Source organism: Nannospalax galili, unplaced genomic scaffold (assembly GCF_000622305.1).
Source record: "Nannospalax galili isolate Female #2095 unplaced genomic scaffold, S.galili_v1.0 scaffold54, whole genome shotgun sequence".
In the NCBI taxonomy this organism is placed as follows: domain Eukaryota; kingdom Metazoa; phylum Chordata; class Mammalia; order Rodentia; family Spalacidae; genus Nannospalax; species Nannospalax galili.
In genome coordinates this window covers 4,001,428-4,023,275 of record NW_008341028.1, presented here as the reverse complement: position 1 = coordinate 4,023,275, position 21,848 = coordinate 4,001,428, and the positions used below count along the sequence as shown (strand labels likewise).

The 21,848-nt window shown below is 40.3% G+C and overlaps 1 protein-coding gene across 7 annotated transcripts in view; it reads right to left on the bottom strand.

The window, feature by feature from the left end:
* Hecw1 (HECT, C2 and WW domain containing E3 ubiquitin protein ligase 1) overlaps positions 1–21,848 on the bottom strand; it is a 492,247-nt gene that overhangs the window by 358,715 nt on the left and 111,684 nt on the right. For all 7 annotated transcript variants that reach the window (XM_008836284.1, XM_008836287.1, XM_008836281.3 and 4 more), the window contains exon 2: positions 9,903–9,960. In XM_008836284.1, the coding sequence (XP_008834506.1) occupies positions 9,903–9,929 (27 nt within the window). In that variant the 5' untranslated portion in view covers positions 9,930–9,960. The remainder of the gene's footprint in view (positions 1–9,902; positions 9,961–21,848) is intronic.

Here is a 21,848-nt window from a genome sequence, read left to right as displayed (position 1 = left end):
TGTTTTTCTTGGATAAAGTCAGTGGTCCTGAACCAAGGGACCTAATGACCCAGTGGAAAATACTATGCCTATGAGCCAGTAGAAGACCTCAAAGTTCTCTTCAAAAAACAAAGGTAAGTTACAGGCTGATAACTATTGACTCAGCTATTCTAAGAGACCTGTTCTGGATCTTCCTGTTCATCTCCATAGAAATAATAATCCTGATCCAGTACGTGAGTGCTTTCATGCACTCAGCAGAATGGGACCATTTCTCCCACCCAAATTTAAAAAACAACGATTCTGTCTCTCCTGCTTTCCCTTTTTCTTTCCCTTCCTTCAGTATTAAGGCATTCACTCTTGTTTAAACAAGGTGGTTAATTCACCAGCTCTGGCTGTTGGCTTTGACCCAAGCTACAACAATTACATCAGGAACAACTGTCCTTTGGAAGCTTTTCTGTAAGTATAGCAGAAATGGCTCACAATCTGGCTCCATGTGGAGGTTTTTAAATAGACTATATAATGAAACCATTAGCAGCAGGGTGGAGGTTGGCCTGAGACCTAAGAACACAGACTGGGAGGCTGCTTCATGGGGTAGATCTTTGATGCAGGAAGCTGCATAAGCTAATTTGAAAATGGTTGAGTTTCTGTAGTTTTTTTGGTTTTATTCGTGTGTGTGTGTGTGTGTGTGTGTGTGTGTGTGTGTGTGTGTGTTACATTTTGATGGAACTGGCTCATTTGTAGGGATTCTAAGTGTGTCCTCATGCAATTCCAATGTAGAATTTATATGAGAAGCAGAAGAACTGCCCTGGGAACCAGGGTGATGAGGACTCAATATAAATACTTTGGTCAAACTTCCCCTCTGTCCTGGAGCAACAGGATGTTTATTCTTTTAGTAACCATTCATTTTGAATCCACCTCACTAATCAACAGTAGTAGGGACAAGCCTTTCATGTAACTCTACAAAAATAATGGCTTTTGTTATCCACCCATAGCAAAGACTATATAAGCCACTTTCCAGAATTTAATGTACTCACTCTCTTCTCCCAAAACGTGGCCTGCCAAGCTACCTACAACAGTATCTCCTTTCCCTCAGCACGCATGGATAAGTATTTCTCTAAAAACTACCCGGGTCTAGGGAACCGTGGGATCCCCTCTATCTTACTCCAAAGTTTTGCCAAACCTTTCTACCTCTTATAAGTACATTAACTAGAGGCTAGCTATGGCTGTAAGCTTAGAGGCATCAGACACTTCTTTGTGTGTAGGATGGGTTTCTTTTCTGTCCTTCCCCAGAGGGAGCAAGGTTGATATACTGCTGTGTTCACCTTGGCCAACTTCTAAGTATACTGTCAATGAGGGTCCTTTCTCAGACCTTGTTAGACCTTCCTGATAGAAAAGAGGTGCTCCAAGCCTACCAAAAATTTCCAGTATCATAGCTGTTGACAACCCAGTATTGGAATGAGCAGGTAGATGTTAGAATACACCGAGAGGAGGTTTAGTCAGTCTGTGGAAATGCCAACAGTAAAGATGTCAGTCTGAAATCTCTCCTTTGCGTTACAATGATAATGGGAGTTTACTAAAATGCCATTGAGGTACAACAAGAAAGCCTTGGTTCCCTTGCACAACTGGTCCTGTGGAATCGCAGAAACTTGGAAATTTTGATAGCCAAGGGGGGATGGGTTGGTGCAATGCTTAATGAAACGTGTTGTCTTTGGATTAATAATTCACAGAAGATTGACTAAAGTCTTATAAATTAAAAGAAATGAGTATGGTATGTGAACAAGAACTCCTGGAAAGGAGCTATGTCTGCAAACACTGACCAACTGATCAGAAATTTGATGGTGTGGAGAAGTTGGAATATTGCAGGTCTACAGCCTAATTGCAAGTTATCTTGGTTTATCTTTAGTCCCCTAAATAGCCGTTTCCTTGCCCACCTCTGTATCAAACCCAACATCATGTGACAAACAGATAAAAATTCTTTGGAACAGATCCTAAGTTTCTACCAATCAAAGGGCTAAGAATTCTGTCAGATAATATCTAAGGCCTATAGCAGAATTCTCCCTCCCTGCCTTGCTATAACCTAATAAATTCACCAATGTGTTTAAAAATTATGTTGACTTGTAACTTCATTATTATAAAAAGTTCATGAACTTGCTGGTTCACTGGAACATGGTATTTGGGGAAATCTAAATCTGTGATCCTAGGCCGTGGCTATTCGCATTGGACTCCATGATAAGCCATCTTTTTTGTTCCTTTGTGGTGAAAGCTGTTTCTTTCATCAACAGGTATATTAAAATCTAACTTTAATATCTATCAAGAGCCATGGATAGGCTCTCTCTTTGGCTCCATAAGGAGCTGGCTATAGAGAAAATCAACCCCACTGGCTCCAATATTCATATTTCCAATTCTGGCTTGTACTTTTGGTTCCTGTATCCTAAACCTAGTAACTGAGCTTATGCTGCTGCTACAAGTAAGTGATGGCCCTCCAAGACTATCAACCAGAAAAACCTGAACTGGAAGTGCAGCCTCCTCTCCAACCTATGAATACAAATAAGAAGAAAATTTCGTGGTCCTTTTTAGGCAGGGACTATGGCCCTCATCAGAATAATTTACAGAATTTACAAAAAAGAATTTAAAGAAAAGAGATCTTTTAGCTCCTCCAAAAGATTTTGGGATCCGTAGCTTGGGTGTGGATGGGACAAGGACAAGTCATCAAGATTAGCATTTGAGAAAATAAACAATGGCGGAGATAAACTAGAAATCTGACTGTGGGCTACATGTAACAAAACAGAGTACAACCTGTAACAGATCCATTTAAAGACCATAAGGGTCCCAGTACAGAGCCATTAAGCCTCTACCCTTCTCCAGCTCTGGTTCACCTCCAATTCTGGAAGTGCTTTTCTCCCTTAGTAAATTATCTTTTCTCCTGTTATTGTCAATGTGCTTCTGTCCAAATCTTTGTTTAGGGATACAAGAACCTGGAAATTCCAGTGAGTGCCCTCTGGACTCTGATCTATACCTATCACAGGAGCATAAGGGCCTAATCATTGCCATGAAGGTATCTCTGATCAGGCAGTCTGCTCCCAAGGGCCCGCTGAACTGTGGCCCTTACAGTTCTTCCCAGATTTCCTCTTTTGCATGCACTATTACTTGTCTTTTACAAACCTGCATCAACATATCAAAGGGCCCTGTCCTGGACAGCTTTAGTTGTCAACTTGACACACCTGGGTAGAGGGAGCCTCAAATGGGGACTTGTCTCCATTGGACTGGCCTGTGGCCATGTCTGTGGGATATTTTCTTGATTGTTGAGTGATGTAGGAGGGCCCAGCCCACTGTGGGTGCCAGCCCTGGGCAGCTTGTTCTGTATTGTATAAGAAAGCAGGTTGAGCATGGGCCAGGGGAGCAAGCCAGTAAGCAGCATTCCTCCATGGCCTGTGTTCCAGCTCCTGCCTCCAGGTTCCTGCCCTGAGTTCCTACCTTGAGGTCCTTGATGAATTGTGACCTAGGAGATGTAAGATAAATAAACCTTTTCCTCTCCAAGTTGGTATTGGTCAGAGTATTTTGTCAGAGCAATTGAAGAACAAACCAGAATAGGCCCCAGATAGTCAATGTAATGCGTATGCCTCAATGTTTTCCTGTTTTTTCATCAGAAAGATGTTTTTGAACTGTAAGACCCTTGTCTTCATAGTGCCAGTTCCTTTTTCATCCTTTTATTCACAGACACATGGAGGTTTAGTTACCAGCATTTTAAGACAGCGGCTGTCCAATCAGTCCATAGGTTTAAAAAAAAATGTTTTATTTATTATTTTTATTGCATGCATATTGAATACATTGCCTGCATGTACATAACCACACCTGTGTCGTTCAGTTCTGAAAGCTGAGGCTGAAAAACCTCTTTTGCTGATAGTTACAAGAGAGATGGCAAAACTGGTTTTTAAAAAATATTTTATTATTTTTATTTTATGTGTATGAGTATATTGCCTGCATGTATGTGAGCACACTTATGTCATGCAATGCCGCAGAGGTCAGAAGAGGGCTTTGGATTCCCCTGGAACTGGAGTTAAGGACAGTTCGTAGCCACCATGTGGGTGCTGGGAATCGAACCCGGGTCCTCTGCAAGAGCAGTCAGTGCCCTTAACCGCTGAGCCATCTCCCCAGCCCTGGAAAAACTGGTTTTTAAAGAGGGAAGTAGGGTTTAAATAAAAGCATATGACCTTAATTTGTTTTATTGTGTCATAAATATAGCTTAGATTTAGCTATCTTCCCGAAGACATGATAAATCTATGTTATTTTACCTTAAGAAATTAGGTGCTCTTAAGTTCTTAAAACCTATTAAATTATATATTCGAATCTATTAAATATGTCATAAAATATTAAATGCATTGAATATTATATACAATTAAGGCATATCTGATCTTCTAAAGCAAGTATTTTTAAAATTTATGTTTGTTTTTAAAAATTATGTGTATATGTGTGTGTGTGTGTGTGTGTGTAGATACGTGTACTTGAATGCAGTTGCCTGAAAAATCCAAAGGTATTGGATCTGCCTGGAGTTTATGGGTGGCTGTGAGCATCCTGACATGGGTATTGGGAACTAAATTCAGGTCCTTTGCAAGAGCAGTATGGACTCTTAATTGCTGAGCTCTCTAGCCCTTAAAGCAAGTATTTTCTAGAGACAATAAACATCTAAAAATAGTTTACTGAAAGTACAGCTTATTCATATAAAACATCATTCATTGAGTTGTAAGACAAAAATGTTCAATTACAAAATTCTATATTGTTTGTAGAGATTTTAATAAGGGTTTTATTCTAAAATAGCTTATAGGAAGAAAATAATTATATTCACATGCTTTTCCTGAAAAGTTGGTAATGGCAACAAGAATCCTGAAATCCCAGTGGGTGTCCACTGAACCCTGATATCCACTGTTATCAGTTAGTGAGACAGTTGGGAGGTGAGTTATGTTTCTAGCTCTTAAACATTCCACTTGCTCCTGGGGTGTCTAACAGCAGCTTGTAGGCATGTGTGGACAATTTAAGAGCCATAATGGTACCCTCTGCTTGAAGACTCCCATGGCAACACACTGTGGTCATGAGCTGAGGTTAGAAATTATTCCTAGACAGACAAAAGAAAATGTCCATGTATCGTGGCATACTTTAAAATCATGCATCACCTATGTTCCATGGCAGCTCTCCCAGAAGGACTCATAACTTCAGTGGAGCCCAGAAGGCTTTTCTCTCTCTCTTCTCTAGTGGGTCCATCCTTTGCCTCTTCCTTTCACTTTCCCCGAGGCCTACAGGAACTGAAGTTTCAGGCCTGGGGATAGTGGGCTCAGACATAGGAGTGGGGAGGAGAATATCTGGGTGCCCATTTTGGTCATACACTGAAGGTCTGTGTGGCAACTCCCTGGTGGTGTGGCAGGAGACGCAGGCATGTGGGTGGTCTGCCGACTCTGAGTGGCAGTGATGGTGCAGTAGCCCCAGGTCGAGGACATTGAGATCCCCAGGTCGAGGACATTGAGATCCAGCCATTGCTCCTCTGAACTCTGATGCCTTTGCAGACTTTTCTGCACTGCCTGAGCTTTGCTCACATGACCTATTCTTGACCTTTTCGTCCTTCTCCTCTGCACTCCTCCATACCTTTGCTTGGCCCTTCCTGAGTACTGTTTTGTTCCTGGGCTTTGTTTTCTTCTGCTTGGTCATGTCCTTCCTGCTCTTTTACTGTAGATTATACTAGCTCTGGTGGTATGGATGCATTCTCCCCTAAACACAAAGCAAACAAGGAAAGCAAAAACAAAACCCTGCTCATTTGTATTTTAACCTGGATGGCATTCTGGGAAAAGGCCAGAACTGTTTGTGCAGTCAGGCCTCTTTTCTAGCAAACCTAGCACTTTAGGCCTTTTTAGTACCTTTTCGGAAAGAGGCTTTGTTCTTCCAAAGTAAAATAAACAGATTCAGAAATGCTTGTAGCAGGGATTTGTATCTCAGTATTTCAGGACTTGATGTCCGGACAGACAAGTGATTAGTTCAAACCCCAGCTGAGGATAAGTAAACCCAGAGGACTGGGGCCTCAAAGCAGTGTTCTAGTCCTTCTGGAAGTTATATTCAGTTCAACAGAGGTTCCTGAGTGTGACAGATTGGGGGATGCTCTTAACAGCAGGTATTCTTGAGGACTCTGCATGGATGAGAGGGATGTCTTCCCCCACTGCAGAGTCCCTTCATTTCTTGCCCTTCCCCTTAGAAGTTCAGTTCCCTTGGACTTTATGTTACAGTACAACTCAAGTATTGGAATAAGTTTGATCCTAAAGGGGTAAAAAGGCTAATAGTTTACTTTGAAACATGTGGCCTCCATATAAGCTTGTTAATGGGAGGCTTGGCCGAACGATGGAAGGAGCTGTATATACTTGGTCCTACTTGTTTCTGTGAAGAGAAACAGAGGACCTGGAAGGATGCTGGAAGAAATACAGATAGATTAGTAGCTCAAATCCCATTACCATCTGTTCAGAACACTGACTGTCCCAGATCAGGAACCCATTGTTTAGTATCACAATATCCCAGCAAGGAATCATAGATGTAGGGTGATGGTAGAGAGCCTCCATACAGGGATGGGAAACTGCCTTGTTAACTAGAATAGGATCAATGAGGTTACTCAAAGAAAGGAAGAAAATTTTACCCTATTTCTCAACAGGCTATTTGAGGCCTTTAGAAAATTGAGGTTATCTCTACAGCTTTTCTCTTAAATAAGGAAAAATATGACCTGAAGTCTGCTTAACTGGCTTCATACTTCAATGTTTTTGCTTCTGTTAGGTGTCTAATTGAGACTTATCACTGAGTAGTTTAGGATCTGTGACTTTGAGACCTAAGTTTTCTACTTTGTTTCAATTAAGGGTCATGTCCTTGGAAGTGCAGGTTTTGAATTAAGTATTGCTTAATGCTGTAGAGGAAATAATAGTATCAAGAGTCTAATTTAAAGCAGTGCGTGGTGGTGCACTCCTTTAATCCAGCACTCCAGAGGCAGAGACAGGCAGGTCTCTGAGACTGTAGCCAGCCTGGCCTACATAGTGAGTATGGGACTACAGGAAGAGCCTGTCTCAAAAAAACAAAACAACAACAAAAAAACCCTAACTTAAACCTGGAAAGTGATAAATAAGAGTTACAAAATCTTTGTTTTTTTTTATATAGTCTAAACGAGATTGTTTATATGGTACCGAATTGCCTTATGAGAGGTTACATAAATTAAAATTGTTAAGTTAGCCAAAATTCCTATTAGTTCATAGTGGGACTTTGGGGCAAAAAAGTTCTGGCTTTGACAGACCCCACAGGTTAAGCTGTGAGTCACAATATGCCAATCAAAGAGGCAGTAATGGTGAGTGACAGAGAGAGGAGGTTTAGTCAACACAGCCATGTGGAGGGAAGCAGAGTGGTCTGATGGCTCAAGTGCATCTCCAAGGAGCTAAATGAGTTTGAAATTGAAATAGGAAAGCAAAGCAAAACCAAACAAAAACCCAGAGGATCAGGCGTACATGCAATTGGGAGTCTTGGTCAGGGTTGATGTCTCAATTCAGGTTCCTCCAGATTGTCTAAGAAATTCCTACTGTTTGAAGGGATAGACTGGTTCTCTCTTCTGCTCCTGAGTGCAGCCTCCCCCACATCGGTAACTGCCCTTGTCTGGGGGTTGGTTCTGCCTAGGCTGTGCTGTTGCTGGAATCCAAGGCCTGGGACACTCACTCACCTTTGTGCTTTGGCATGCCTATGGAGAGAGGTATGCACGCAACCCAAAAGAAAGAGACGCAAAGCACAGGCAGAAATGCTGGACTTTTATCCTGCTTTTGTTTTGAAAAAAAGAAAGAAATAGAGATTTCTTAGGGACTGCTAGTACATTTTATCTGGGTTTCATTAGAATATAGTTATTTAATTAAAAAATAAATGATTTCTGAAGGCAAATAAAACAGAAAGAAACCATCAAATTTTTAAAAAGCATGGAAGGGACATGAGAGATGGTTCAGTGGTTAAGAGCCCTGCCTATTTTTGTAGAAGACTCAGGTTCAAATCCTAGCACCCACATGGCAGCTAACAACTGTCCATAACTCCAGTTCCAGGGGATTCAATGCCCTCTTCTGGTCTCTGTGGGCATTGCATGACATGGGTACACTTACATACATGAAGGCATCACTAATATACATTAAATAAAATAAAATTTTTTTACAAGGCATGAAAAATTGTTAATATGAAATATAGTTTGAGTAAAGGAGGTTACAGAGGAAAAGGAAATGCTTTTAGATGAGAAAAGTTTGTGGGATAACTTTGTTCAAAAGTAAAGATTGCCAGCCTGGTCTACATAGTGAGTTCCAGGACAGCTGGGGCTATAGGGAGACCCTGTCTCAAAAAGGCCAAAAAAAAAAAAAAAAAAAAAAAAAAAAGGTAAAGATTGTTTGAAAATAGAACTAGAAAGAAATGAGGACAAAGCCAAAAAACTTACACATGCCTCAGATGAGTACATCACAAAAAGATCTATGAAAGAGAAAACTTAAAATGGTACATATACTATTAAGTTCACTATAATTAAAGGTTATTAAATTTTAGATTTGCCTTTTCCATAAAATAAATAAAATAATTACAGTCCAAAAGGCTCAGGGGAAATGAATACAGGAAAAATAAAAGCCCAGTGATAGGTTTAACCTTGGGAATATTTTTCTAGGCAGATGATAACCTGTTATCCCAATGAAATGCAAAACTGGCAAAAGGGTATTCTAAGGGCATTACTGACCACACGTGGGAGAAACCAGAGTTCTGGAGAAGAAATTCCCTCAGTTTGATTCCAAGAAACAGGGCTAAGACCCCTCTGCAAAGAGGGAAACTACTGTAAGGGGCAACGAAGCATCCTCCAAAGAGAGGATGGGCCTTGAGCTTCAATAACATCTTCCCTTGAAGACTGACACTACCCAAGGTACCCTGGTAAAAGCTCTCACTAAAGTTACTACAGACAGCCATCAAGGAATAACTCTTGGGCCACTCTTGGAATGACAAGTAAAAATGTTAATTTTCTTTTCAATAATAGGGATTTGTTCTCTCCTTAACCAATAACTTAGAATCCCGTACTAAATGAATTTTTGTACTAACAAGTATTATTAGAATGTCCCAAAGCAAATGGAGTTATGATTGTTGGTTCTAATTTTGGGAATTGCCTTATATGTGACCTAATACAAAGAGATTTTGGAAAGGCCACCCCAGCCTGAGTAGCCCAGTTCCTTCTCATATAAAACAGGAGCAGTAATCACACCTACCTCTTAGGAAATGAGCTCACAGGGGAAACATGCAATACAAACAGACACAATGATGGGCAAATGCGAGCTATGCTTCTTGAAAACCAGGGCTATCACCACAAGTAAATGACACAGGAAAAGAAGGAATTTGACAGAAATTCTGAGAGAAGTTAATTAAAAGCATCTTCTAAGGAAAGCCACTCAGAAAAAAGCAAGAAGCCCATTCTATTGACCATCCCAGAGGCCATGACTTTGAGTGAAGGAAAAAAACTTTTTTTATCTCAAGGCATATATCCACGTGTCCATAATAACTGTTATATTATTATGCATGGCCCAGGGAAGCTCTTGGATGTGGTTTAGAAAAAATTATCATAGGGCATTTGATTCCACGTACAAATTCACTTATGAGAATGGTACATATAAATCATACAAGAGGGACTTGACATGCAAAGAACATCATCTCAAAATGGAGCACGACTGGGTTCTTGGAGGATGCAGGTCATGGGAGGGGTGGGTGGTAGATCTCCAATGTTGAGATCGTGCTTGAGGAAATTCTGGGCTGGGCGACTTCAACAGGTTCTGGGCTCAGGCACATTCCATTATGAGTGGAAGGGGTTATAATGGAATGACATGGATGGTTTCTTATAATCAGAAAAGCACACTGACCTTCACACTACACAGGTGCAGCAGCATAATGACCCACCACGTGTATGCGCATCAATTCCTGGGGGAGAGTCCAACGAGGTTAACTTAGCTTGTATCCCAAGCAGAGAAAAACAGCGACATTCCCCACACAGAGGAGCATGCCCCACTCCCACCAGGATCCTTGACTTAGACAAGGAAGAAATGTAAAAGAAAAATAAATCTCATAATAATCACACTCATTAAATAGGTAAGATATGGCAAATAATTTGTTATGCCTTAAATATTTTGATTTTAACATTTAACTGTAAGGACTAAAATTAAAGGAAATTTAATTTTCAATAACTGAGGAATTGGTCTCTTGGAAGGTATAAGAGAGGGAAGCATTTTGCCAACACTCTGATAAAACTACATCAAAAAGTCCTCAATTACGTGCTACTCATAAGTACCCCCTCACCACAAAGGAATTACATGTGCTTAAAGTGCTAATATATCATTTAGGCATTTATTTAAATATGGAAGATCAAACAGGAAGCACTGTCCTCTACAAGAATCATCCAGTACGTTCCTATCATACTAAAAGTCCAGTATTTAGAGTCATCTGAGAAGGGAGCCTCAACTTAGGGATACCCAGATCAGAATAGCCTATGGGCACATCTGTGGGGGATGTAATTGATTATAACTTGATGTAGGAATGTCCAGCTTACTGTGGGGTGGCACCGTTCCCTAGGCAAGTGGCCCTAGGCTGTATAAGAAAGCCAGAAAACCATGAGCCCAGGAGTGAGCCAGCAAGCAGCATCCTCCATGAGTTCAGCTTCAAATTCCTACCCTGATTTTCCTCATTGATAGACTATAACCTGTAAGGAGAAATAAACCTTTTTCTCCCCTACATTGCTTTCAGTCATGGTATTTTATTACAGCAGCAGAAGAGAAACTAGAAAAGAATACATATGAGAGTAAGCTGTGATGGATCTGTTCATGTGGCTTTTATTCCTTGGACTATTTTGTTGGAGGATTGTGGAGGCATTTGGAACTTTGATCTGGAAAAGTCGTTGAATGCTATGGGTAGAGCTCAGTGGGCTGCAGTAGTGGGAGCTTGAAATATAAGAATGCTGAGATAAAATCCACCAATGGAGGCCTGGCTTATAAGGTTTCAGAGGAGAGTGAAAACCCTCAGAACTGGGCTAAGGGTTATTTGTGTGATGTTTTGGAGCAGAATCTGTGTGTGCTGATCAGTTGGGGCTGAAGAATCAGTTGTACTTAATAAGAGATCAGTATCATGAGGTGAAATCTGTGCTTCGTTAGGACAACAGGAAAGCATTTCTTCAGGGTGAGCTTTCAGAAGCTGTGGTTCAAGGGGACAAGGCTTAAGCCAAGCATAACTTGGCAAACATTATTTTAGACCGGCCCAGGTGATAGTAGCTTTGAAGTACTAAGAGGTCATGAAGATTTTCCAATTGAAACATGCATATTTAAAGAGTCAAACCTAGCATCCACTTATGAGACAGAATATGTAACATTTGTCTTTCTCAATTTGAGTTACCTCACTTAGGATGATTGTCTCCAGTTCCCTCCATTTACCTGCCAATTTCATTTTTATTAACAGCTGGCTAATATTCCATTGTATAAATGTACCATACTTTCATTATCCATTCATCAGTTGGTGGACACCTAGGTTATCTCCATTTCCTGACTATTGTGAATAGAACAGCAATTAACATGGATAAACAGGTATTTCTAGTAGGATATAGAGTCCTTTGGGTATGTGCCCAAGAGTGGTAATGGCTATATCATGTAGTAGATCTATTTCTAGCTTTTCGAGGAATTTCCACACTGATTTCCATGGTGGCTGCACCAGTGTTGAATAAAAGTTTCCCTTTCCCCACATCCTCACCAGCATCTGTTGTTTGTTTTTTGGATTACAAACATTCTTGCTAAGGTAAGATGAATCTTCAAAGTGGTTTTAATTTGTAGTTCCCTAATGGCTAAAGATGGCAAACATTTAAAGAAATATTTTCATGCATTTGCATTCCTTGACCCAATTTTAATTAAGGAATTTGTTTTTTAATGTTTAATCTTTCTAATTCTTTGTATAGTCTAAATACTAACACTAGGAAACTAGTACATGGACATGGAATTGGAGGGAGGCTTCATGGGAGAGGAGTTAGAATGCAGTGATATAAAGGGGGAAGGAGAATAATGGCATAGGAAGGAATAAAGGGGTGTGGAATGGGAGGGCAGAGCATGGGAAGGAGGGTGGGGATTGATAACTAACACCAATGGTCTTTTGAAGAAAACCATACGGAAACCTACCACTATAGAAGTTTCTTAAAGTATATATGTATACAATATAAAAAGGAATACATTTTTATTAAAAAGATTTAAAGGAGCTGCCCTATAAAAGAAGGATATTGCCCCCACTGGACACAGCAGGTTAGCAAAAGCCCACTGCTAAGAATGGACCTCCATCTTTCGAAGCTGATGACCAGGGGTCCCATAGACCCTCAGACAATGTTAAACATAGTCATTTGTTTTAGTTATCCACCAGAACTTCATGGTAAGACTCTATTGCTGAAGACAGTATATATATAATCTATAGAACAAACAAAGAGAAATCTAGCTACTGTGGACTTCAAGGCTTCATCTCTATTTGCTAGCTTTCATAGTGCTGGAAGGTGCTACGCATGCTAACTGGAAGAGAAAAGTAATCATCAACCTTTCCCAAGTGTGAATCATATAAGCTACAAGAACTGGCCTGGCAAGATATGCCAACTGGTGCAATAGTGGCACATATGTTATTGGAGTAAACAACCACCTTGTGGTTGGATTTAAGGCCTGCTTCAGAAGATGGAGCCCATTCCTGACAATGATATCAAGCTTAGGAACCTATGGCTAGACAGGTCACAGGACATATGGGAGATTCTAATACTATGTTTCTGCTAAATAAACATAGTATTAATAGATATAGTATTAAACTGGCTCCTAATGGCTTATTATTATAACCACAGATTAATGCATCTCTCATCTCTTACCAGAGAAGCTTTCCTATTCAGCAGACTGTGATTAACAATAGACCCACAACCGGCTGACATGAAGAAAATAAGAGACTACAGAATGTTTATCCTTGAATAAGACACTGATACCAAACCTCTGCCACCCAAGCTCAGGGATCATTGTAGAAGAGGGGATGGAAAGAGCCAGAGTTGTGTATGATCACAAGGAAACAGAGTTTTCCAGACAGCTGGTCAGTTACTCATGAACTCACAACAATGGTGACAGCATTCACAAGACCCATGTAAGCTTAAGCAAGACAAGATCCCAGTACAGAAGTGGGAAAGTATGTAAGAAACCTCAACCCTAGCTGAGGAACTATTGATAACTGCTAGCCAGTTTCCTTTAAGGGTGTGAATTGGATAGGTTAACCAAGCTTCAGTGATGGGTGCAGATAGGGGAGGGGATCTACATATGATCAAAATACACTGGTATGAAATTTGGGAAAATTCAATGAAAAGGGAAAAAAAGAGGTCCTAAAGAGCAGCTGAGGCTTGGCACAATGCAAGAAGGTTGAAGTCCCTGTGGAGGGAAGAGAGAAGCCATTGGTGAAGGTATAGTGGAAATACCAGGATATTGGAGATGCCAGTGGGACATTCACCAAGGACAACTGTAGGTATGAAGTGGAGCTGCCTAAACCTATAAGACAAGCTTCTGTGTTGCAGATGGCAGAGCTAAGGTGGAACTGCTAAGGCCATTTTGGAGTCAGAAACCTACACAATGAGTGATTCCTAAATGTTGGACGTGGAGCTATAGGATTTGGATTTTCCACTGCTAGACTTTGGTTTTGCTTTGATCTGATTGTTTTAATAACCCAGTTATTCCATTTTGGAACAGGAAATATGAAACTTCTTTTTTATTTTATAGGAACCCACAGTTAAGAGACTCTGGATTTTTAAAAAGGCCTTGGAGTTTTAGAACATTGGCATTTTTAAAGACTGCAGGACTTCTAAAAGTTGGACTGTGATTTATATTATGATATTAACATGAGATCTTGGGGACCAGGAATGAATCATTATGGATTAAAGTGATGTGCTTGTGTGTCAGGTCAATAATGGGTAGAGTGTCCTAGTTAGCTTTGTCAACTTGACACAGCTTAGAGTCATGTGAGAAGGGTGTCTTGACTGAGGGATTATTCAGATCAGATTTGCCTGTGGACATGTCTGTGGGGGATTGTCTTGATTATTAATTGATATAGAGAATCCAGCCCATTGTGGGCAACTGTTCCCTGGGCAGGTGGTATAAGAAAGCTAGCCAAGGGGCTGAAGGGATGGCTCAGTGGTTAAAAGTACTGGCTGCTCTTGGAGAGGACCCAGATTTGGTTCCCAGTACCTACATGGCAGCTAACACTCAGCCATTTGGAATTGCAGACCATATTATCAGCACTTTGGCAACATGTCAAAAGCTAGCCCGAGAGATTTTAACGAGAGTTGATAATCATAGAAAAATGCTTATAAAATCTACACGGTTTTCATCTAGATATCATTTTAGTTCATGAGTCTTTATTCTGATTTTGTAACCTTCTCTTTCTCTAAAGTCAAAGTTAACATGAAATTAATTCCCATAGCTTTATTTCAGAAAAAGCAGCCTATGATGTCACTATTCCAAACTCTGGTGAAACCTGAAGCTTTGCTGACAAATGAGTTTGTATAAGAAAGGAGCAGCAAGTGTGCATTCTGGACGCATGCATTATGCTTCTAACTCTGATCTGAGCAAACATGAGTAGGAGAGACAGAGAATTCAACATCTATGCCCTTAGCCCTTCTCTGTGCCTGACATCACAACAGGTGATACTGGATTCTCAGTAATGATGGGTACCACTTGACATTTCATCCTCAAGCCCTTTACCCTATCAAGGCTGCTGACTTCCTCTTTGTTCCATTTTCAGCCTCCTCTTCACTTGCCAGATCATCTTTTCTAGGCTGGAGACCGTCAGATGCTCAGAAATTTGCACTAGGGTTGCATCTTCCTGCACATAACATACTTAGTACTGTCCTAACATTTCCCTACTATCTAAGTGATAGCCCAGAGCACTCATGTGGACTTTAAGCCTAGCATTGAGCTTTTCACAAGCACTCTGGGCAGCCCAGATTCTTTATTCTCATGCCAGATCCTCTTTCCAAAGTCTAGGCTTGGTAGTACTTCCTCAATCCACTCAGAGCTCCTTGGGAGGAACATGAAATCTACATCCACTCCTGTTCATCCCGGGACCATACTTTTTGTCCGACGAAGTGTTACGATCATCTGCTGCTACCTTTTAATCCTTCTGAATCCTCTGCTTCTCACCATTTCTGCTTTCTCCTTTATGCTGTCTCGCCTTGGAACTCTAAGCAGCCTTAGCCGGTCTGCATTCTCACCCTTTCCTACATTCTCTACCATGGACAGAATGCTTGATAAAAAAATGAGCGGGAGGACGCACTGTGTTATTCCTTGCCCTTGTGGCTCCAACTTCTTCAGGTTCACATTTCAAATACCAGTTTGAGACTTATTTCATATAAACATGAAAAACAGATCTGGTTCTGTTCCTGCCACCAGCTTCACGGCTGTCTGCCTCCTCCCACGTGTAATGTCCATCCTCACGGGGAATATTATGATGCTGAGAGGCACCTGGTTCTTCCTCCACCTGGCATCTGCTTCCTTTCTTTAGTCAGTCCTGATTTTGCCATAATTTTCAGTTCTTGGTCTCCTGGGAATTCTTCCACTTCTTAACAGAGAAGCTGTCATGACAGCTTGAAAATGAATTCTAATGAACTATTTATGGGTCATCTGGTCAATGTCTCTCTTGAAAAGTTGACTCAGAATTTTATAGGGTCGGGACTATTACCATCAATACTTAGCATTGATCCTGTTACACAGCATTTTCATGGTATCCTTGAGAATGTGATGAGAGTGGGTGACCAGGGCTGTCAAGTCTTTAAGGAACTCATAATCTAGATTTTTAGATTCTATAAAAAGTCTTTTGTTTCACTTTGAGCCAGGCACACATAAGGAATAGTTTAGCAACTTGGGATTCCATTGCTTGGGCAATGCACACACCCCTCTTCTAATAATGTGCTCATCAACTTAAGAAACCATTTGCATTGAGTTGCATGCACACCCTACTCTGAACAATGGAATAAGTTCCTCCCTCCACCCCTTGACAATCATCAAGTATAGATAGTTTTTACCCAAATACATTCCCAATTATATATGGTAGAAGAGTAACAGGTATAATCTAGCCTGAAATGGTCTTGGATATAAGTGCAATAAGACAAACGTTATCCTCTGAGACAATTTTTTGAAAGAAACCTCTATTTACCATCCTATACCAATGCATGATTGGGTGTACATATAATTAAAATCAGATGTATCATGGAAAAAGACTTGAACAGTAGAAAAAAAATCTTGTGTAACTCAAATATATCAGTCAAAATAGAGACGCAATGTCACTATCCCCCTAGTAAACATGCTCTCTCTTCTTTTGAACTCCACAAAAGGAAGCCTGAAACAATAACTGGGGCCTTTGAGTACCCTTGCTCATATAACCCACTGTCACTTTTGAAAGCATATTTCTTTTTAAATTTTTATTTATTTTTATTTTGTGAGTATGAGTGTTTGGCCTATATGTATGCAAGTATACCACATGTATGTAATGCCTGCAGAAGCCAGAAGAGGGCACTGGATTTCCTGGAACTAGCATTATGGGCAGTTGTTACCTGCCATGTGGGTGCTGGGAATCTAACCCAGGTCCTCTGCAAGAACGGTCAGTGCTCTAACCACTGAGCAATCTTGCCAACCCCTTGACAGCATATTTCTTTCTAATCTGTACTATCACTTTGCTTTTGAATAAAGTTTCCTTGCTACTTTGCAATCTGTTTCCAAGAACCTGGAAACACCTGGCATAGACCCTGACCCAGCTAACAATTTGTCCTAAAAAATGTTAATCTAATTAATCAAATACATACTGAGAGTAAATTGGAGAGAAAAAAAGGACCATTCACATTAAATGCTATATATTGAGCACTTATCACTGGAGATACTGATATATTTCACTTTAAATTTTACTGTAAATTGTGTTTTATAGTTTATACTGGTTAAACTCCTAAACTTGATTGGAGAAAGAAGAATAGGAGCAGAAGTTGAGATTTCAGAGGGAAAGTGAATAGAGATCAAAAACGGTCCAGCTACAGATCCTAAAATCTCATACTACACTTCAGAGGAGCACCGAGGTGGAATGTTCTTCTATCAACAATAAAGTAGAATCCAAGGCAGTTAGGAAATTACATAGGAACCATGAGCTGTCTATGCAAGAGCAACCGGATAGCTGTTGCCTCTACCCCAGCTTTGACTTTGTAGATCTTCATGGCTTTTTATTTCTGCTACAGAGGATCCAGCCTGATCACAGAGAATGAGTACAAAGATTTGGAAACCCCGAGAAATGGCAAGTGACAGACAATGTTGTGTGGTTTTCTTGGCAAGGAATTAAAAATGTCTGCTCATCCCAAATGGGAAAGAAGCCAGCCCCCATCCTACCACCACACAGACAAAAGCAGCATTACAGAAAAGCCTGATGAGAGAATGTGAGAGCAGAGCATGGTGGAGTGGTGTGCAGCTACTTCTTCCAGGAGAGACATGACCATAGCCATCATGAAGCTGAGCATCTGTGGTGAACTGTGGCAGACTATGGCTCACAAAATAAGCAGTAAAATATAGTTGATAGCTAGGACTATGGTAATTATGCTGTTAACACTCCCTCTGGGAAGAAGAGGAGAGAGTAGTAATATTCTCATCTGAAATTCTAGTCATCTCTTTCTCTTGCCCCAGCTTCATGCAATGCTGACCCAGCTACACATGGCCTTGAGGGTGGACATAGGAATTGAAAGGTTGACTTGGGGTGGGACTTTTGGGTAGTACAGCTACCTATGAACTGCCAAGATCCAGTAAATAATCCTAATGAACTCATTTATTTATCAAATTGGACTTGACTGAATTTTTCTTTGGTCCGTCAGCCTCTTAAAGTCACATAGCAGATAGTTCAATGTATCAAGAAAGTTTAATTTGTAAATAGCCCATAGTTAAGTGATTCTTTCTTCAAAAGCATTAGTAATTTATGTACAACTTTATCCTCGTTCCTAGTTTGAGCTCAGGTGACTTGGCCCTTGGGAAAGCACAATTGGAGCCAATTACAGAAGATAGCAGGAAAGTCAGGTGGGAAAGGCAGCACTGAGGACCCTTGGGACACAGTAACTGGAGTGGTTAGTCTAGTCTTTCCTAAGATTGATTCCCACAGGTCCTAACCCCAGATCCCCACTTTAGTCCCCAGAGATTCTAGCATCCTTACTGTCATCCTGTACATCAACCATTGGTCAGTGCTGAAAGGAAGCAACTCCATCGCTGTGGCCTAATGATCAGCCACCACTTCTAAGTCACCTGAGAAGAGGCATGACTTTTAAAAAATCAGATAAATCAAGTAAGATATTATCTTTGGGCCAGATAAGTGGAGGGTTTTTGAGGAAAACATGATCAAGGGGAGTATTTAAAAGCTAGAAAGTGGGAGGTAGTGGGACACTCATTAAATCACAGCATTCAGGATACGGAGGCAGGAAGATATTTGACTTTGAAGCCAGCCTGGTCTATATAGCGAGTTCCAGGCCAGCCAGGGCTATATAATGAGACCCTCTCTAGGGGATAAAAAGCTAGCAATAAAGAATAAAAGATTGCACTTCTTCCTGAATTACAGAAACAATGCACATTTTCTTCTTAAAAATCCAAGTCAGGGGGCTGGAGAGATGGCTCAGCAGTTAAGAGCACTGTTTGCTCTTGCAGAGGACCTGGGTGTAGTTTCCAGCACCCACATGGTGGCTAACAATCTTCCTTAACTCCAGTTCCAGGAGATCAGATTCCCTCTTCTCATCTCTGTGGGCATTACATGACATGGGTGCACTTAGATACATGTAGGCAATACACTCATACACATAAAATAAAAATAATAGGGGCTGGAGAGATGGCTCAGTGCTTAAGAATACTGGTTGTTCTTGCAGAAGATCTGGGTCCCAGCACCACATGGCAGCTAATAGCTGTCTGTAACTCCAGTCCAAGGGGATCTGACAGCCTCTTCTGACCTCTGCGGGCATTGCATGACACAGGTGCACTTACCTACATGCAGGGCAATACACGCATACACATAAAATAAAAATAATAAATAAAAAAATATTTTAAAAATACAATTCATATACATCACAAACAATGTGATAAGTCACTCATCCTTTTCTTGAAGAAAATCAGAGTTATTGACTTATAGTGAATTTCTTCTTTATAAGTGATAGTTTGAGAGAAGTCAAGCCAGGTGCTTCATGAGTTGAGACATTTCTCTGTCAAGATCACTGGGTGGGCATCACAGAAAAGGCCCTAAGTCACTGGCTTTTAAAGAAGGCTACAAATATTTTAAAATAATTTACACCTACTTTAAGTTGATATATTTGATATCCCCAGAAAACAAGTCACTCAGTAGAGTCACTCTTATCGAAATACTATATTTGTATCAACTATTTTAAGTTGTTTTAACGCTGATCAGCATTTAGGTTCTGTAAATTTCCAGAAGATGTCAAGTTTCAGTGATCCCAATCCCACAAGGAGTCCCTCCTCGGTCTATGGTGAAAGGCCCTAGCCTACTCTTCATTATCTGACGTGCATTTGCTGATGCACATGGAGAAAAAAGTAACCTGCACATTCATTCATTCCCCATGTGAAATTCAAGTGCATCACACTAGACTCATGAGGAAGAACAAATTAAGTTTGGCTGTATGAGTTGGCAGGGGATGGAGGATTTCCTGATGTTGGGCAATTTCGACCTTCTCAGAGTCTCCTCCCCGACAACATGCCAGGTTGTGCATGGCAGTGGTTTTGCTTCCGTGTTGGGCTTATGCTGGGGACAGGGGAGGTGTCTGTTTCTTTCATTTGCAGATTCTAGTCTTGGGAGGATTGATTCTCTGGAATGGGCTTCCCACCTCCCTTGATGGCCAGATAAAATCTTGACTCCAACATGTGGTCCCAAGCACCCAGGCCTTGACTTTGGACCTTTCTCATTCCCAGAGGTTTTCCACTGTTTTTCTATTATTCCTCTATAACCCCAGTGTACCTTTACCTGTGCCATACAGAAAATGTAAATCACACAATTGAACTTCTAGAGATAAAAATCACTTCTGGGAAGTTAAAAATTAAAATTAAAAAAGAGAAAAATATATTCTTATTTCAAGATTTCAAGAAGTCTTCACCTCTTTTTCACTAGGTCTCTTACTAGTATCATAGTTATGATAAAATGTGTGGATAGCATCCTGAAAAAATAAATAAGTCTGACTTCATGTTGGAAGTCCTGTTTACAGACTGTGACAGGGAAATCCATCAGCTTTACTTGGGATTTTACTGGTCTTATTTGTCCCAATATATTTTCTTTAATTCTCTCATTTTAATACTATCATATTTTCAGAAGTAAAACTATCATATGACCTTACATTAGTTTTTTTAAACTGAGCTGGTGTGGTGGGGAAAGGATTGAGAGGCTGCCAAATTGTCCTTATCCTGGATGCAGTGTCACAACCATGTGCTGTGGACATTTCTTGCCACTTCCATCCTTCCCAAGTTCGTGATTTAGTGCCACTCAGCTCTGGGATGTTAGTTTGTTTTTAACCTAACCTTCATATTCTATCCAAAGTACATCTGATGGGAAAACACTCATAATGTAACTCTGTACTTGAATAATTCCACAACAAAGCTGTCTTCTAAGAACAATAGCTGATCCCAGGGTGTTTCCATTAAAAACAGACTTCTGTGACAAACTATCAAAACATCTTCCTTGTACAATAAGAGATAAGATGAGGCAGAACTATGCAAGGCAGGCGGACTCACCCCTGTCTGCAGAAACTAAGGATTTGCTTCTGCTTATTTCTGCATCTCATTTAACTTCTCCATAACAGTAACACATGGGTCTTATTCAGGGATTGTTCATGCTCCACGTGGCGAAAAAGAAAGAAAGAAAGAAAGAAAGAAAGAAAGAAAGAAAGAAAGAATGAAGAAAGAAAGACTGTCAGAATTCATGTCTGCTTCTACTTTCAAAATCTCAAGGGATGCACTCTGCTGTGGTTTTAGGGATCTAAAACATACTATTTAGCAAATCCACTTACTGAAAAATTTCTACATGTCTCACACATCAATTTAGATACTAGAGATACAATAGCAAAATCTAGTATTGAGCATTCATATGCCAGGAACCTTCTAAGTGTCTTACATAGATTAACCCATTAGTCTTCATAATAATGTCTCAAGGCAGTCACTATTCCTGTCTATATCTTAAAGATAGAGAAAGATAGAGAAAGGCAGAGAGAGTTTCCATAGTTTGCTTAGTTTCACACAAATAAACAGGAGCAGAGACAGAATCTAGAGCTTGGCATAGTGCTCCAGAGTCCACAGATTGGTCTCTGTCTCACACAGGCTGGAGTAGTCTGTGTCCTAAAACACCAATATACCAGTGAGGGAGACACAGAGATCAACCTAGATCATGAGGAAATGTTAGAATACTTAATTTAAAAACTGTGAAGGATGTTAAGCCCTCTGTTCCTCCCTCCCTCCCTGTTCTTTCACTTGTAATTAATATTTATACCCGTCAACTTGTTCTAGAATTTTCTCCTGTATATGGATTAACTTATCAGTTATTAATATGCATTTATTAATATGTGTCAATTTATAGCTTTCCTCTACAGTTTTCCACATATTGTTTATTTAGTAATCATATAATATTCTAGAATATACTAGATTTCTTTAATCTTGTGTGTAATTCAAGACCATCAGTGCCTTCTATTGCTTTATTATTTATATACCAACACATAAGCTTTAATGTTTGCATGGAGTATGTATACAGAATAGAATACAAAGATAACTGCTCTG